General features: G+C 62.3%; 1 protein-coding gene across 5 annotated transcripts; it reads left to right on the top strand.

Moving 5' to 3' along the window:
- Positions 1 to 5,009: 5,009 nt before the first annotated feature.
- On the top strand, positions 5,010 to 17,314 carry SP2 (Sp2 transcription factor). 5 transcript variants are annotated; one of them, XM_063354253.1, is made up of 8 exons: positions 5,054 to 5,118; positions 7,071 to 7,236; positions 10,924 to 10,999; positions 11,620 to 12,573; positions 13,180 to 13,480; positions 15,611 to 15,785; positions 15,864 to 16,057; positions 16,512 to 17,314. In XM_063354253.1, the coding sequence occupies exons 3-8, from the start codon at positions 10,937 to 10,939 to the stop codon at positions 16,610 to 16,612; spliced, it is 1,788 nt and encodes a 595-aa protein (XP_063210323.1). In that variant the 5' UTR covers positions 5,054 to 5,118; positions 7,071 to 7,236; positions 10,924 to 10,936; the 3' UTR covers positions 16,613 to 17,314. The 5 variants fall into 5 exon arrangements, with proteins under 5 accessions (XP_063210322.1, XP_063210323.1, XP_063210324.1 ...); XM_063354254.1 differs by lacking the exon at positions 5,054 to 5,118 and adding an exon at positions 5,307 to 5,392; XM_063354252.1 differs by lacking the exon at positions 7,071 to 7,236 and having other exon boundaries at positions 5,010 to 5,118.
- The last annotated feature ends 639 nt before the right edge of the window (positions 17,315 to 17,953 follow it).

The following is a 17,953-nucleotide window of genomic DNA, read 5'->3' as shown; positions in this document are numbered from 1 at the left end:
TCGACCTCTGCGACCGTGGCGGCGAAGGGAGCTTGGCGGCTCGGTGGAGTTTATGAAATAGGGTTTTTTAATTAGTCTCACGTAATCTCTCCTGCCTATCCGCGCGCTCGACTGGCCCGGCTGTCAGTCACCTGGCTGGCAGGGTGGCGGGGAGCGTCTGGCGTTGGACACCGGGGATGGGGACACGCGGATGCAGCGGGGACAGGGACACGCGGCTGCACTGAGGATGGGACACCGGGCTGCGCCGGGGACGGGGACACGTGGCTGCATTGGGAATGGGACGCCGGGCCGTACTGGGGATGGAGAAATGCGGTTGCGTTGGGAATGGGGACGTGTGGCTGCACCAGGGATGGGGACACATGGTGGCACTGGGAACAGGGACGCATGGTTGCACTGGGGATGGGGACACATGACTGTACCAGGGATGGGGACATGCGTCTGCATTGGGAATGGGATGTGCAGATGCAGTGGGGACATGTGGCTGTGCTGGCAATAGGACATGCAGCTGCACCAGGGATGGGGACACGCGTCTGCATTGGGAATGGGATGTGCAGGTGCAGCAGGGATGGGGACACACAGAGGTACTGGGAAAAGGGACACATGGCTGCACCAGGGACAGGGACACGCGGCTGCACTGGAAATGGGACGCTGGGCTGTACTGGGGACGGAGAAATGCGGCTGCATTGGGGATGGGGACACACGGTGGCACTGGGAACAGGGACATGTGGTTGGACTGGGGACAGGGGCACGCGGCTGCACCAGGGATGGGGACACGCGGCTGCATTGGGAATGGGATATGCAGATGCACCAGGGATGGGGACACATGGCTGCATTGGGGAGAGGGACATGTGGCTGCATGAGGGATGGGACACGCAGCTGCACTGGGAATAGGACATGCGGCTGCATTGGGAATGGGACACGCAGCTGCAGCGGGGATGGGGACACACAGTGGCACTGGGAACAGGTGGCTGCACCAGGGTTGGGGACACACGGTCACACTGGGGACAGGGACATGTGGCTGTGCCAGGGATGGGGACAGGTGGCTGCAGCAGGGGACAGGACCAAACAAGTGCACCAGGGACGGGGACCACCCGGCCGTGCCACCACCACCTTCCCCTGGCACGGGGCCGTGCTGGGACACCCTTGGGGTTGGGGCTGCCAGGGGGGAACCCGGACACCCCCCAGCCTGCGGGGCCCCGTGCCAGCCCGTCCCCATCCCTGGTGGCCCCACGGGTCTCAGGGGAGCCGGGGGCCGGGGCAGGAGCCACTCTGCTCCCGGTGGGACCACAGGGACGGGAGGCAGCGCCGGGCGGACGCCAGGCCCCCAGGCAGTGGTGACGGCACCGTCCCCCCTCGCTCGCTGCGCCCCGTGAAGAGCCTCCCTTAAAACCACTTTCTAATTCTCCGAAGAAACCATTAGGAGGGGTGAAGGGCCTCGGCGGGGTGCGGGGCCGGGCTGGCGGCTGAGGAGGTGCCGTAATTGCTGTAATTGAGCGTGGGCTCGGGCACGCTGCCCGCGCGGGGCACAGCCAGCTGGCACGGGGCAAGCGGTGGGTGGCAGAGGGCTCGGGGACGGGGACTGTGGGGACAGGGGCTGCGGGGGACGGTGTGTCCTCGCCCCGTGTCGCAGCTCTGGGTCCTCTGGGACCTCCGGGTCCTGCCGGTGCAGCCTGGCTCTGCAGGGGTCCCTGCCTCCCTGCGGGGGACAGTGTCCCCATGTCCCTGTGTCCCCGTGTCCCTGTGTCCCCACCCCAGCCTTGCTATGCCAACCTGTATGTCCCTGTTCTCTGCTTTTCTGCGTACGCCTGCACCCATCCCAACCTCACTGCATGGACCTGCGTCCCTGTGCGTGTCCCTGTGCCCCCATGTCCCCATCACAGCCTTGCTGTGCCAACCTGAGTCCCTGTCCCCTACCTCACTGTACAGACCCTTGTCTCTGTGTCCCCGTGTCCCCAGCCCAGCCTCGCTGTGCCAACTGGTGTGTCCCTGTCCCCTGTTTCACTGCGCAGACCCTTGTCCCCACACGATCCTCGCTGCTCAAGCCCATGTCCCTGTCCCAGCCTCGCCGCACAGAACTGGGATGGTCAGTGCCATGGGGACGGCCCTTTCCCAGGGACGATGACAGTGATCGTGCCCGCGCTCGCGTCCGCGCCAGGCTCACAGCCGAAAGCCGGCGTCACTGCCCGCCTGGGGAAACTGAGGCAGGGAGTGGCAAGCTGGGACTTGTCCCGGCAGCTGGGGCGGGAGCGCCGGGAGCGGAGCCGAGGCTGCGCGGGCGCCAGGCCAGCCGGTGGCCCTTGGGCTCCGCTGCCTCCTGCCAACTGCCCGGGGTCCCCCCACAGGGCCGTCCCCGCTCCCCTCCCTCGCCTTGGCACGGCCGGGGTGCCGCCTGCTCCGGGCTGAGCCTGCGGGGACCCCTGCACCGGGGTCCTCCTCCACAGAGGCCGGCGATGCCGGATGGGGACCCCAGGATGTCCCCCTGCAGCGCTGGGCGGTGGGGGTCCCGCTCCTGGGGTGCGCGGTCAGAAATGGGGTATGGGGCAGGCGTAGCCGCGTCCCACACGTGCACGTCCCCGTGTCCCCAGCACGCGGAGGACGACGCCTGCACGGCGTCGGTGGCTGCGGTGCCTCTTGCAGCGTTTATGAGCTTGGCTGGAGCCGGGTCCCCAGGGTGGCCGTGGGCGGCCCCCACCCAGGGGACCCCGCCGGGCACCCAGCACCAACCCTCCCCTTCCACCTGCCGGGCCCCCGCCTGCCTTCGCCCCACGGCGGGAGGAGGACCCAGGTGTCGGGACTGCTCTGCCCATGCGAACCCGGCACTGGCACCCCAAAATGTACCCCCGGGACCCCCATGCGGGGACAGGGTGACGAAGGGAGGGGGCCAGGGGCCGAGGCAGGGGTCGGAGGCGCCGGTGCCAGGCGGTGAGTAAGCAGGAGCATGAGGAGGGGAGGTAATTAAAAGGGAGGCACTCGCCACAGCAAGTTCCCACAAATGAAGGCCCCGCGGCCATAGACACTGCACAACAAAGCACCGAGCAATTATTTGGCTCCAGTGGGAGGTGCTGGTCCCGTGGGGGCTGGAGCCAGCTGGGCACCCCGGGGCTGGCAGGCCTGGCACGGGCTGGGGGGGTCGGGAGCCGCCGGGGACCCCCCAGCCAGGCATGGGGTGGCTGGTGGCCCCCTCGGCTGCGGGGCTGCGGTGGGTGGGTGGTTCCGGGGCTGTGAGTGTGGGGAGCTCAGGGTGGGGACGTGTGGGTCACGGCTGCTGGGCACCCCCACCTCTCCGAGGGGACAGGGCACCCCAACACCCCCCAAGCACCCTGATCCCCCCAGCACCCCAACCCTTGTGAGGGGACTGGGGACCCTGACCCCTCTCTGAGCACCCTGATCCCTGGAGGGAGATGGAGCACCCCGACCGCTGTGAGGGGAACGGGGACCCAAATGCCCTCCAAGCACCCTGACCCCCTCCCCAAGCACCCCGACCCCTGCGAGGTCCCCGGGTTCCCCGACCCCCTCTGAGCACCCTGATCCCTGGAGGGAGATGGAGCACCCCGAAACCGCCCCCCCCCGAACACCACAACTGCTGCGAGGGGACGGGGAGCCTAAATGCCCTCCAAGCACCCTGACACCCCCCACCACCACCCTGAGCACCTCGACACCTGCAAGGGCCCTGGGGACCCTGACCCCTCTCTGAGCACCCTGATCCCTGCAGGGAGATGGAGCACCCCGACCGCTGCGAGAGGAACGGGGACCCAAATGCCCTCCAAGCAGCCTGACGCCCTCCCCAAGCACCCCCCGACCCCTGTGAGGGCCCTGGGGACCCTGACCCCCTCTGAGCACCCTGATCCCTGCAGGGAGATGGAGCACCCTGATTCCCGCCCCCCCCAAGCACCCTGACCCCCCTCTGAGCACCCTGATCCCTGCAAGGGGACTGGGCACCCCAAAATCCTCCAAACACCCTGACATCACACCCCCTCCCCAAGCACCCCAACCCCTGCAAGGGGACTGGGGACCCCGACCCCCTCTGAGCACCCTGATCCCCGGAGGGAGATGGAGCACCCCGACCCCTGCGAGGGGAACGGGGACCCAAATGCCCTCCAAGCACCCCGACACCCCCCCTGCATCGCCCCAACCCCTGCGAGAGCACTGTGGCCCCTGACCCCCCTCTGAGCACCCCAAGCCCCCCGGTAACCCCACCCCTGGGGTACAGGGTCCCTCGGGAGCGGGGGTCCCGGCTGCCACCAGGCTTGGGGTGTCCCCCCCGGTTTTCTCCCCCACTGGGGGACTGGGCCGGGCCGGGCGGGTGGGGGTCCAGAGCTGCCGCCTGTGCTGTCCCCCGAGCGGACGGTGACGGGCCCCCCCCGGTGCCTCGGTTTCCGCCGGGGGGGTGAGGCCCGGCCTCGGCTCAGCCGCGGGAGGCCCCGCCACCGCCCCCCGGGCTTGGGGTGGGGGGGGCTGCAACACCGGAGACACCCCCGGCCCCACGGGGTCCCAGGAGCGTCCGAGCCCCCACGGAGATCCCCGAAACTTCCCATCCCCGCGGGAACCCCGCCGCCGTCATCAGGCTTCAACGTTCCACACGCCCCACCCCTCCCGGGGCACGCGGCCAATCACAAGCGGAGCTGGGCCGCCTCGCGTCTCCCATTGTCTTCTCTGAGTGTCAATCAAGATGGTCGGGACCAACCGGGAGGCGGATTTTTGGTGGCTCCCGCCCACGAGGAAGTCCGCCTCCTCCGCCTCGAAGACTTGTCAATCAACCAGCGGATCGCGACAGGCTGGGCTTGCTCCCATTAGCCAACCGCGCTGTCAATCAGAGCTCTGCCCTCCCATTGGGTCTCCTCTTCCGTCCGTCACCCCGGAGGCCCGCGTTCATTGGGTGAGCTGTCACTCCATCACGGGTCCTATTGCTCGGCGGAGCTGCCCATCAAGCGGCAAGCGGCGGCTGATTGGCCAGCGGTAAGGTACCTCGCCGTCTGTTGGCCAGAGCGCTGACAAGCCGGGTGACGATTGGTGAAGCCGCTGCCGAGGGGGCGGGCTATACAGGGCGGTGCCCAGGAGGCCCCGGAGGAGGAAGATGGCGCCGTGAGGGGGTCGGAGCCGCCGCCGCCGTTCCGGCCGGTGTGTGCGGGCCCTCGGCGGGGGCGGGCGCGCTGGAGCGGGGGGCGGCGGCGCGGGGGGCGGCAGCGACAGTGGCGCCGGGCCCGGAAGGGGCGTGCGGCCTTCCCGGCCCGCCCTCCCCGAGCTCCGGGCGGGCGGGCGGCGCTTCCGGGGCCGAGGCCCGGTCGGGGGCGGGCCCGCCATCTCGGCCCGCCTCCCCGGGGACCGCCGCCGCCGGCGGGAGGGGCGGCCCCGCCGCCGGGGGGGGTCCGGGCCGTGTGCGGGGGGTGCCCCGGTACGTGGCGGCGGGGTGCCGGGGGTGCCCGGCGGCGGTTGGGGTCCGCCACGGCCGCCCCGCGCTCCAAAGGGTGCCCGGCGCGGGGGGGCGGAGGTGTGTCCGGGAGGGGCGACCCTACCGGGGGTGCCCGGGCTGCTGCGGGGGGCCGGGGGTGCCCGTGTCGTCGGGGAGCGGGCGCGGGGGGGGGGTGGTCGGGCCTGGGAACCCCCACGCGTGGGGGGCGAGGAGGGGCGCGTTGCCCAGCTGTGGTGGGGGTCCCCTAAGGTCTGGGGGCGGGGTGCGAGGGGCTGGGGGGCAGCTGGAGTGGTGCGCAGTAGGTGGGGTGCTGCTGTGTGTCGAGGGGGGGCTGTACGGGGAAGGGTATTTTCAGCCCCCCCCCCCCCCGCCCCGTTCTGGCCCCTGGGATGTTGGAGGGGGATTCGGGCTCGTTCCTCTCGGGCACTGGGGGCTGCAGGGCAGAGCTGGGCTGGGGGAGCCGTCCCAGGGCTGGGGGGCAGCAGGGATGTGAGGACTGAGGCCCGTCATCCCTGATCCCGAGGGGATCTCAGCTGCGCAGGGAGCAACAAATTGATGCTGCTGGAAGTTTCCACTGGGGCCTCTCGTCACTCTGGGGGTGCCTCGCGATCCGCTTGCTCCCTGCACCTCAAAACCTTTCCTTGCTTGGATGTGCGGAGTGAGGAGCTGCTCCCTCCTCCCCGGGTCCTTCCGCATAGTGCCTGTGCATCCTCGGCAGCGCGGTCTGGCCTGGCTCGCTTTATTTTAGCTGCTTTTCCTCCTCCTCAAACACAGCCAAAGCACCAGGGAATTTCCCCCCAGCATCAGGGAAGGAGAAAACAAACTCTGATGTTGGCAAGTGGCTGTGTTGTCACAGGCGTGTCCGAGTCGGGCCAGGAATTAAAAGAACAACAACAGAAATCCTAGCCAGTTTATTCTAAAACGTTGCTTGATTTCCTGCTGTTAATATGTAAATATGCAGGTGTTTCAGCTGCTTTGTACCCGGCTTTGAATACTCACTTATTGCCCTGACAAACAAATGGGGCTGTTACCATCGGTGTGTTTTCTTTCCCCTATGACTGTGCTTGGCTTCATAATCCTGAGCACTTTTTTGCTGTTGCCAAGGTCTTTCGTGGATTTTAGGGGACTCTGATTCACCTTCACGCTCAAGGTGCTAATTAAAACTGTGGTAACTTGGATCAGATGTGTCAATTGGTTTAAACCAAATGCGTAAAGTTAGGATCACGTTAACACCATGTCCCCCCAGAAAGATCCATCAGGCAGATGGGAAGGGTGTTTTGGGGAGCAGAGACTCCCCTGCTACTGGAATACCTGTGCCCCATCTGTAAGTTGGTATGGTATTTTGTCTCTCAGAGGGGGGCTGTGGAAGGTAACAAGGATATTGTGGTGATAAGGCTTGAAATCGTGGTCTAAAATACACAAAACTTCTCCAGACCCCCCCCAGGAGGGAGTTTTGTAGCTGGGTAGAAGTGCCCACCGCTGCTCGAGCTGCAGGACGGGGCGCTGGTTGTGGCTGTGAGGACTGGCAGGTGCCTTCTGGGCTGCGTTTGCCTCTGTGCCGGGCTGCTCTGCCGAGCTGGAAGCCGTAGATCCTGCGGAGGAGAGCTTGCCCTGGTTAGGAGTGAAAAAAACCCATCTCTCCCCTTTATATCTCTTGTAGAATATTGAAGATAATGGCCCAGTTTCCAAAGTAAATAAATTCTTGTGAGAAGCAAAGGAGCCGCCTCTGAGCAAACCTACCAATCGTGCTGGTGTGAGCGGTCCAGCTGGCTGCTAGCGGGCGTTTCCTCCGGCTGGACATGGGGTCTCATGGGCTGGCGCGGTTGGTAAGTTTTCTCTTCCTACAGCTCCATCGCTACAGTCCCGGGGACTTTTTTTTCCATGTGCCATAAGCTCACGGCGGGCTCCGAGAGCTCCTCGAAGCGCCGTCAGGCAGACCTCAGGGTATCTGGGCAGTTGGCTGGGACACAAGGCACTTGGTCCGTGTGTCCTGGGGACAGAATGAGTCCTGGTTGTGCTCGTTTGAGGAACGCAACAGAGGAAACTCTTCTTGAGCCAGAAATCACTGCGGTTTTGGTTGCTTTGCCCTTTTACAGGGGTGAAGGCAGGGAAGGGGTGAGGAGGCCGTTGTTTCCAGTCTGCAGGGAGATGGTTTCCATACAAAACTGCACTTGTGCCAAGCGGAGGAAGAGGAAGTGGCCAGAGAAAAATTAATTTTATGAATAAATGCTCTTTAATTGCCTTAAGGGAGAGTCCTCTTCCACTTGAGGCTTGGCTGGGGGTTTTCAGAAGGGCAAACTGGACCTGAACTGCTCAGCAAATTCTTCGTGGGGTGTGAATAAGTGCGTAACACGCAGCAGGCGATGGTTTCATGGTGCGTGTCTGTGAGAGGGTGCTGGAGGGAGCTCCTGCCTCTCAAAAGGGCCTGTATCCCCCAGGATAGATACAGAAACGTTCCCCGCAGGCAGTGACAGTCCCGCTCCCAGTTCTGTTCTGGGCAAACACCTGGAGAGTGAAGCCGTGTGCTTTGGTACCCGCTTGGTTTCACCACGCTGTGAGTAGGTTTATACCACGTTACACCCTCAGGATGTGAAACTGTCACTTCTGGACTCGGACGTAAATTCTACAAGTGAGAAACTCGTGGAGGGATTACACCGCAACTGCGGCGACACTGGGCTTCTCCCCCAGTCATTATCCTTATTTATTTGTTCGGGCTAATGGGATCGCTCCTGGTATGTGTCTCTCTTTCTGGCCAGCTCAGCATCGCTCTTGTTTGTAGTCAGGGCTGTTAATCCTCAGCAGTGCCCTAATTCTGCTGAAAGGGAGGGTGCAGCCGTTGAACTCGGGCAGCCGTACAAGCTCCCGGCTTTCTGGGAAGAAAGCGTCCTTTTATCGCAGGCCAGCTTGCTGGGTGCGAGCGTCTGATGCTTTCGTCTCCGGGAGGTTGCCACAGCGAGCAGCAGCCAGTGGCTTCAAGGGAATGGATGCCCTTCGCTAAGGAACGGGGCGAGTAATTTCCATGCGATGCCGTCCCAGGGGCCTGGGACTCTGACCTGACTCTTCCCGAGGATTTATGCGCACGGTCGCAGCAGGGCTGTGAAAGAGCCTCCGCGGTGCCTCGAGAGGAGCCGTGGAGCCTGTGCTGGCGAGGGGCGAGCTGCCTGCCTTTGGGAAGCCGGCTCCTTGGTGACTTGGCTGGGGGCCCGATCGTTCAGTTTCTTAGCAGCTTTCTCTTTGGCGAAAGGCTCCGCGTTCCCAGGGAGGAGACGTCTGTCTCGGTCTGCGTTGCGCAGGACAGCCGAGGGGTGCAGGGGGAGCTGAGGGTGCCCACCTCTGGTTTTATGCGAGCGTTGGCTGCATCTCAATTACCTACAGGACTTTTCTCCCAGCCTTAAGCTTGGGCTTGATGATCTTAAAGGTCCCTTCCAACCTTAGACAATCCTATGATTCTCAGATGCGACGACCGGCCCTCGCGTTGGACAGCCATGTGTGCAGCGCCTGCGCTGTCCCTGCTAGCGGAGAGTGTCAAAGCAAAAGAACTCATTTATTTTCCCAAGGCAGATGTGTGCCTTTTGGCTGGGGCTCCCGCAGCCACGTGCTGGCAGCGGATGATGCTTCAAGGAAGGTCAGGTTTGCCCGTTCTGAGGTTGGGTGCTGGCCCTGTCGCCCTCAGCCAGCCTGTGCTGACGCCTCTCGCCTCCGCTGCGATAGATGCTGCTGAGCCTTTGCCACGCTGGGCTGCGGAGCTTAGAGTTTGCTCCCTTTGAAACAAAACCCACACCTAGTTTTCCCCATCCGCATTGTCCCCTTGTCCAACCCTGGATCTCCCGCAGCTCCCCAGGCAGGGGCGCGAGGTCGTTAAATAGAACCTCTGCCTGGGCCAGCTCTTCCCATTGCCTGCCGGGAGCCAGAGACCAGCGCTCTGCCGCGGTCCTGGGGTGCTCTTCTTGCCCGGTCCCAGTGAGCAGCAAAAAGCCACTCACAGTGCTTAGACAACAGTTAATTTTTGGCTGGGACGGTGTGTTATAAGCCATCTGGGGCTTCCTATCTTCATCATGTTACTTATCCTATGCCAGTGCTTCCCATCGCTCCTGCCATCCAAGCATCTCTAAATACCACAGCACTAGCTTCCCATCGCCTCATCCGTGCCGGGGCTGCGTTTCAGAGACGCCCTGAGTAAACCCCAAGCATCCATATTCCTCAGACGGCCATAATTCCCCATTTGAAGTCAGGACATTGTCAGCAGCGGTAATAAAGTGTTCGAGCTCAGACAAGTTTTCCCTGGCACATTGTCCAGGCAAATATTATCAGGCTATTGAGCCATACAGCGACTGCTGGATGGGGGTGACTGGGGAATTTGCCAAAGGAACTGTCGAGGATGAAATGTCTTTCTAGTCCAGAACAAAAGGTTTAGCAAATTGCGTGGATTTAGGAGTCTCTTTCCCTGGCTTTGCCCTATTAAACCTTTAAAAAGAAACTGTCGTTGCTGTCCCAGTGGCAAGAAGAGCCTCAGCCTCGGTGTTCCTGCTCTGCGGCATTTGGGGCAGCAGAAGTGATGATTGTTGGAGGTTGTGAAGCCACGGGGGGCAATGAATCGCCCCCGTCCTCGCAGCTGCCCCTCGGGTTCCCCGTGCCATTGCCTGCCTTGTCCCACGCTCCCACCGCGCCGTCAGAGGAGCCGCAGCCACTTGCCCTGCGCCCTCCCTGCCCACCTGTGCCGAGGCCCTCGAGCAACCGGCTCCTCCGCCGTAACTTCGCCTTTCTCCTCTCCCCGGTGTGAGGATCCCAGGGAAGCTGTAGGGTCTGCGGCCCTGGCTCCTGCAGGCGCCTCCTCTCCTCCATGTGCCGCCTGCTGCTCTCTCTCCTCCCCGCTCCCCAACAGCTTTTCTCAGCTTCCCGAGGTCCCGCTGCCAGCCAGCGCCGGCAGCTTTTTTTATTCCCCGAAGTGACCTTTTAATTACGTAACGACTTACAAACACTCAGCACCCATGGCATACCAAAATAATTGAAACAATGTTTTTCCAGCCTCGAAAAACACGATTCCGTACCAAAACTCTGTCCTTTGAGATTTCCAAAGTCAGAAAAACAAGTGGCAGGGAGATGGCATGACCTGGGAAGCGGGAGGCCGTCGGCTTGCCGGGCATGCCTGCCTCTGCCGGGGTCTCCGGAGGGCAGCGGTGGTGTCTCAGCCTGGGGGGGCCATGGCTTCAGGTCAAGGCTATGCTGGGATGCAGGCAAATGAATGAGAGCAGCAGCTGGTTGCCCACCGTAATTGGCGTTTTCCTTTGGTGACAGGCAAAGGAAGGTGTGAGGAGAGGGTGATGAGATTCCTCTAGCCCCTTTGTAATCCCCCACTGAAGGCGTGTGGGTGAGGTGTGACATTTTGGGTGATGCAGGGAGACGCTGGGAGAGTCCCCCCGGCATCGGGGCCTTGGGCTGGGCACACTGGGGAGCTGTGGTCTCGACTTTTCCTGCTGGTCTTACTCCTCCGTCTCTCTGCTTCCTCCTCGCAGATTGAGAGACAGCATGGCTGCGACTGCTGCCGTCAGCCCCAGTGAATACCTGCAGCCGGCCGCCTCCACTGGCCAGGTGAGTACGGGGGATCGGTGGGCTCCTACCTCCCCGCTGGGGTGGAGGGATGTGTCCTGGGGTGCAGGACAGCAAAAGCTACGTCATTCAGCCCCTCCTGTCTCTGCCGTAGCCAGCATTGCCACGTCAGGAGGAGAGCTGGTTGCAGGACAGGCTGGGGAGCCGCGCTCTGGCCTTGTTCCCAGCTCCGACGCCAACTCTTCCGGAGCGTTGTTTCTCCTTCCCACACTGTGTTTTCCTTAAGGATCTCTTGGGTTGTGTTAGCAGCTGATATCGCAAGGGGGTCTCGGAATTAAAACTGCATGGAACACTCCAGGGTGTGTGTACTGGGTGTAAGTCCAGCAGACGTGCAGGGTATTTGCAGCTTTATAGGCGTTGTAAGAACATAGGCACATGATTAAAAGGCTTTCACCATCCTGATGGCTAAAAGTAGTGTGGCTGGGGTGAGCTAAGGCACATGTGGTATGGGTAATTTAGCAATTCCCTTAATAAGGGCTGTCTCATTGGCATGGACGGGATTGCTTTCGATAGTGTGTACCCTTTCCTTCGCTGAATCGGTCTCCAGATGTTTGGCACAAGCCCCTGTCTCTAACTTACCTGTCTCCCTCCTGGCTCCCCAGGACTCCCAGCCGTCTCCTCTTGCCCTCCTCGCAGCGACATGTAGCAAAATCGGTCCCCCTGCAGTGGAAGCCGCCGTGACTCCTCCTGCCCCTCCTCAGCCAACGCCTCGCAAACTTGTCCCCATCAAACCTGCTCCGCTCCCGCTGGGCTCCGGAAAGAACAGCTTTGGGATCCTGTCGTCAAAAGGGAATCTCTTCCAGATCCAGGGCTCTCAGGTCGGCACCTCCTACACCGGGGGGCAGCTGGTTTTTGCCATCCAGAACCCAACTGTCATCAACAAGGGCACCCGCTCGTCCACCAACATCCAGTACCAGGCAGTGCCCCAGATCCAGGCCGCAGGGGGACAGACCATCCAGGTCCAGCCCAACCTCACCAACCAGATCCAGATTATTCCAGGCACAAATCAAGCGATCCTCACCCCTTCCTCTTCCTCTCACAAGCCCGTGCCCATCAAACCAGCTCCGGCACAGAAGGGTGGAGCTTCGCCAGCACAGGGCACGAGCAACGTGGTCAAGTTAGCTGGTGGCAGCAACGTGACTCTTACCCTGCCCGTGAACAACCTGGTGAACACCGCTGAGTCAGGCACGCAGGCTCAGATCCTTGCAGAGAGTCCCTCAAAGCCCAGCAAAAAGACTCGAAAGAAAGCCATGTCTCCCTCCCAGCCTGCTGCCGTGGCCGTGGCCGAGCAGGTGGAGACGGTGTTAATAGAGACCACGGCGGAGAACATCATCCAGGCGGGCAACAACCTGCTCATCGTGCAGAGCCCGGGCTCCGGCCAGCCGGCCGTGGTGCAGCAGGTCCAGGTGGTGCAGCCCAAGCAGGAGTCGCAGGTGGTGCAGATCCCGCAGCAGGCCCTGCGTGTGGTCCAGGCTGCCTCTGCCACGCTCCCCACCGTCCCCCAAAAATCCTCCCAGAACTTCCAGATCCAGACAACGGAACCCACTCCTACCCAGGTACCGCCTCCTGTGTCCTCCTCCAAGGCCCCTCTGCCCTGTGTCTCCTCTGAGCCCCCACCCAAGCCTTAGAAACGAGAAGGGTTTTGTGAGCCGCCCGGCTCACAACTGCATGCCAACTTGGCATCCAGTTTAGGCGTCGCTTGTGTGGATTCTCTGATGTCTAAGAAGGGTTGGGAGCGCAGTGTTCCCTCTGCAGGGCTTTATTAAGTTTCTCTTGCTGGCTCCCTGCTTTTACAGGACTTGTAGGAGCACAGTGTCCTTGAAACCTCTGCTGTGCCACCAGCTGGAGTTTGGATGAGCCAGCCTGCTCAGAAGCTCTTGGGAGATGGAGGGAGGTGGGGGAGCGGGGCTCCAGCCTGCAGGACTGTCGTTAGTGTTGCCTTTAGAAACCAGGCTGCAAGGCTAGATCAGCCCTTTGCTGCCATGCAAGGCCAGGACCTTCTTCAGGAGACCCACAAAGGGTCGTCAGATGCTCGGGCAACGTCTCCCGCACTTTGGCTCATCACAGGCCCAGATTTCTGGGTTGTGCGTGGAGGGTGGCGGTGGAGAGGGGTCTGCCCCGTGACATTGTCTGGTCTCATTCCTCTTCTCTCCTCCCATCAGGTGTACTTCAAAACGCCGTCGGGTGAGCTGCAGACGGTGCTGCTCCAGGAAGCCCCAGCCATGACGGTGGCTCCATCTGGAACCTCTTGCAGCAGCCCCGTGTCCCGCAGCTCCGGCACGGGGGGCAGCAGCAAGAAACCAGCCACGCGCAAGGAACGCACCCTGCCAAAGATTGCCCCCGCCGGAGGCATCATCAGCTTGAATGCGGCTCAGCTGGCGGCTGCGGCACAGGCCATGCAGACCATCAACATCAACGGCGTGCAAGTCCAGGGCGTGCCTGTCACCATCACCAACACTGGAGGTGGGCTGCGCACTGCTCTGCGGCGGGGCAGGGGGGACGGCAGGATGTAGGCAGCTCCTTGATCCGGAGGACAGAAAGCCCCCCCAAGCTGCAGCAGGCTTTGTAAACAGATCCCGCGTACCCTGAAGCTGAATGTTGCTGACTGTTAAATGTCATCAGCTTCTCTAGCTCCCACCGCTCCAGGAGGCCCCGGGTGTTTCGTAGGGTGTCTGTTTGGTGGTTCTGCTGGGTGTTTCCAAGCCTGTCCTGATGAGCTGTGTCAGGGAGGGTGGTTAGCGGAGACAGCCGCCTGCAGGGTCAGGCTCTGCGGTCGTGCCGAGCTGCAGGACATGTCTGAGCGCAGGGGCTGAGGCTCTGTTTGCTCCTGAGCCGCGCGCGGGGGGAAGGCTGAGCTGTGCCCAGACCTTTGGGCTGAGACGCGTGTCTTTGGGCGAGCTGGGACCCAGCCAGGCAGAGAGACATGGTGCACCGGGCCTTTCCCTCCGGCTGCGCGTCTGGACCAGCGGCCCCTACCACAGATCGCACTGCCAGGTCCTGGTCCCGGGGCTGGGACATCCCCCCTCGCAGCTGCTGGGTGTAAAGGCGGCTGGTTTGGGTTTCCAGTAGCTGAACCAAGAGATTTGCGCTCACGCACATGGGCTTTGGCTCCTCCAAGCTCTAGCGAGGGATCACCGTTCCCTGAGAGTGAACCCAGCCCCTCGCCTCCGTGGGACAGGTGTCTTCCTTAAGCTAAAAATAGCCAGCCATGGCCCTGGCCAGTGGCTGGAGGAGACTGCGAGCCGCAGACAGCCCCGGCGCGTGCCTGATCCCGCGTCGCCTGCTCATCTCCCCACTGCCAGGAGAGACACGTCCCAGCAGCCGCTCTGTCCTGTCCTGCCCAGCAGAGCTTCCCCAGCCCAGTCCCAGCGGTGTGGGCTGCCACCAGGGAGCCGAGGGGAGGAAGCTGTGTCTGAGGGAAGTTTATCTGCTTTCTGATCCAGAAAGACCTGCTGCCGTGCGGTGGTTTCTCTCTCAGCAAGAACCAGCAGGAGTCCCAGCTCAGTTTTGCAGTTGGAAGCTGTTCTTTCTTGCTTGACTAAACCATGTCAGCATAAAACACGGGCCAGCGTGGTTTCGTGCTCCGCAGCGGGCAGCTGTCCTCGCTGGGGTTGCTATTAAGGGGGATTTTAATTGCTGCTTCGCGTGTAAATGTGGGGCCAGCCGTGAGCATCGGGGAGATGCCACAGGCAGATGTTGCTGCTGTCTGCGCTGCTGCCCGCAACGCGCCGCAAGGCTGGCAGGGACCTGGCTGCAGCCCTGGCTGCGAAAGGGGACCGGTAGGACATGCTGGCTGCTGCCGTGTATGAAATGAGTGGAGTCGTGTCTCAGCCGGGGGTTCAGCCAGGACATGCTGCCTCCCGAGCGGCCGCGTGTCTCACAGCGCTGCCAAAGGGCTGCCCCGACCCTCAGCTTCGCGCTTTCCCTCCCAGGGGATGTGGTGGTGCCTTTGCTCTGCCTTCGCCCCCTGATCCCGTCCTCCCTCTCTGCGGTCACCCCTTCTTCACTCCGCCGTCAGATCCCACTCCTCCTCCTCCTCCTTCCCCGCTGCCCCGAGAGCAGCGATCCCGCTTGCTGACGCTGACCCCGTCTTCTTCTTTCCAGCCCCCGTCACAGCTGCCGGGTGCTCTGCAAGGCCCAGGCTGCCGCCTCCGTGAGCGCCCGAGCGTGGAGCGGCCCTTAGGGTCTGGGGTAAGTCCCGTTTTTTTGGTCAATATATTGCACGTTTTTTCAAAGTTTCTTTTTTGTTTCCTCTTTGGTCATTTCCCCACCCCGAAGGGTCAAACCGAAAACTTTGAAAAACCGCACAGTATATTCAGAAAAAAGGGACTTACCGGCCCCGCTTGGGGACCAGCACGTGGCGGGGCAAGGGGGGTCCATGGCAGTGCTGCATGTGGGGCTGGGGGCGTCGAGGCCCGGGGAGTCCCGTCCCACACGCAGGGGGGGGTCTTTCCTCCGGCGGCCGCCTCCGGAGGGTATCAGCAGGACCCGCGTGAGGAGCATGGACGGACGCGTTGAGCACCGGTGCGCGGGCGCAGCATGGCCCCCCGGGAGCGGAGGGGCAGAGTCTGACACCCCCTTTTCCCTCCCCAGGCCAGCAGCAGCTGACTGTGCAGAACGTCTCCGGCAACAACCTGACCATCAGCGGCCTGAGCCCGACCCAGATCCAGCTCCAGATGGAGCAAGCGTTGTCTGGAGAGATTCAGCCCGGGGAGAAGAGGCGGCGGATGGCGTGTACCTGCCCCAACTGCAAGGATGGGGAGAAAAGGTGGGCACGGAGGGGGAGAGGGGCAGCTCTGCGGGACCGTCACCTGCCTCCGAGGCTAACTGCGCCTTTCCTCGGCAGGCCGGGGGACCCAGGGAAGAAGAAGCACATCTGCCACATCCCCGAGTGCGGCAAGACCTTCCGCAAGACCTCGCTGCTGCGGGCTCACGTGCGCTTGCACACGGGCGAGCGCCCTTTCGTCTGCAACTGGGTCTTCTGCGGGAAGCGCTTCACACGCAGCGACGAGCTGCAGCGGCACGCTCGCACCCACACAGGTCTGCGGCCCCCGCGGGGCACGGCTCTGCGCCCCGGCGCCGTCCCCTCCCTCCCAGGGCAGCCCCCGAATCGCCCCCCAGCCCGTCCCGGGGTCCTGAGCCTTGCGAGAGCCAAGGGGGCTGAGGCCGAGCGGAGGACTGGGATGATTTTGGGCCACCGCAAGTTGTCCTTGCGATTTGAGTTACTGGGAGGGACTGGAGAACGCGGGGAGGGGAGGGTTCTGCTGCCTTTGGGCTCTCCAGGTGACGGTGGTGACAGCGGTGTCATGGGAAGGGGCTGGGGTGGTGCGGCAGCGAAGGAGAGCAGGCGTCACTGCCACCCTGAGAGGTCCCCGCTGTCCTGACCGTGGCTGGTTTAGGGGAATAGAGGGACAAAAGCGGGTCGGTGACGGTGCTGCCGGGGTGGTGACACGCTGGCTGCCACCCCCTGACCGCCGCTGCTCTTCCCCCGCAGGTGACAAGCGCTTCGAGTGCGCCCAGTGCCAGAAACGCTTCATGCGGAGCGACCACCTGACAAAGCACTATAAAACCCACCTGGTCACCAAGAACTTGTAGGGCCGGGAGCTGCCCCACAGCTCCCTGCCTCTGCGGACAGACCCTGCGAGGCCACCGGCCTGCGACGCCGCAGCTCTCCAGCGTCCCCGGCCACGGCCGCCCGCGGAGAGGAGCCCTCGGGGACGTCCTCCTGTCCTTCCTCTGCCACCACCTGGGCCCCCTGGCAGAAGCCGCCCGTTCTGAAGGGTGCGAGGGACCCATCTTCCCCGCGGATCCCACGGGGTGACCCGGCGGTGGCCCGGAGCCCGCTAAAAACGTGTCGCGGCCACACAGGAGCCGGGCACGGAGGGGACTGCACGCTCCGGCACAGGCGGGCCGGGAGAGGCTCCACAGCACATTCCTACTTTATATTTAAAGTCTATAAATAGCTATAAATATCTATATAACCCCCTTTGGAAGGTCCCTTTTTTCTATGGAGATCGTTGCCTTACGCTCCCCGCTCCCGATTGCAAACACTGTGTATTGTGAGCGCTTTTTTTAACCTTTATTTAATTTTCCTTTAAGATGCTGCCCATCTTCTCGCCCCCCCCCGCCTTTTCTCCTAACGTCTCTTCTCCGATACTGAGGAGTTGTTGTGTTGGTTTTTTCTCTCCGATGATTTCTTTCTCCCCGCTCTTCTGTTGCCCAGCGACGTGGCATTTCCTTTCGAATTTTGGGACTTCAGCCCCCTTTCCTCCCCCGTGTGCTGCCCGCCATCCCCACTGTGTATAGTGTACATTGTATCATAGATTATATTGCTTTTGTGTTTACTACATGTTTAAAAAAAAGAAACAAACATATGGCTTGTTATTTTTGAGCTTTTAAATTAAACAAATCCACTTTATTTTTTAGTTGTAACTGCCCGAGGTTGTTTTCTGGATTACGTGACAGATCTGTTATACTTTATTAACTGTAACCGGTTGGCCGGCGTGGAGTCAGCCGGGAGCTTTCCTTGCTAAATAAATTTAGTTGCCAGAGGCAAATCCAGTGCCGCGTGTGCTGCCGAGGGTCCTTTCTCTCCCGGGCTGGGCCGGTGCGAGCCGTGGCTGGGCTGGTGTCACCGGGGCTGTGCCGGCTGCAGCGGGACAACCAGCGAGAGCTGAAGGCGAAAGGCTCGGCGTGGCTGCGGGGAGGTGAGCTGCCGGCCTCGGGCAGAGAGAACCTGGGGTTTATTTACAGGAATCCCAAATATCGCTGGAAACGGAACTTATTTTACAGGAAACCAGCCCTGGGCTGTGGCTGGGCGCGTGGAGCCGCTGCCGAGCGCGGGAGCAGCTCTGCCGATGGGGATGGCCGCTGGCTCCGTCTCCTGCGCCGGGGACCCCGGCACCGCCATGCCGACCGCGGCACCGGCGTCTCCCT

Source organism: Chroicocephalus ridibundus, chromosome 17, assembly GCF_963924245.1.
Source record: "Chroicocephalus ridibundus chromosome 17, bChrRid1.1, whole genome shotgun sequence".
Classification (NCBI taxonomy): Eukaryota; Metazoa; Chordata; class Aves; order Charadriiformes; family Laridae; genus Chroicocephalus; species Chroicocephalus ridibundus.
Note: the sequence above shows the minus strand (reverse complement) of the source record. Positions and strands in the feature narration are given on the sequence as shown.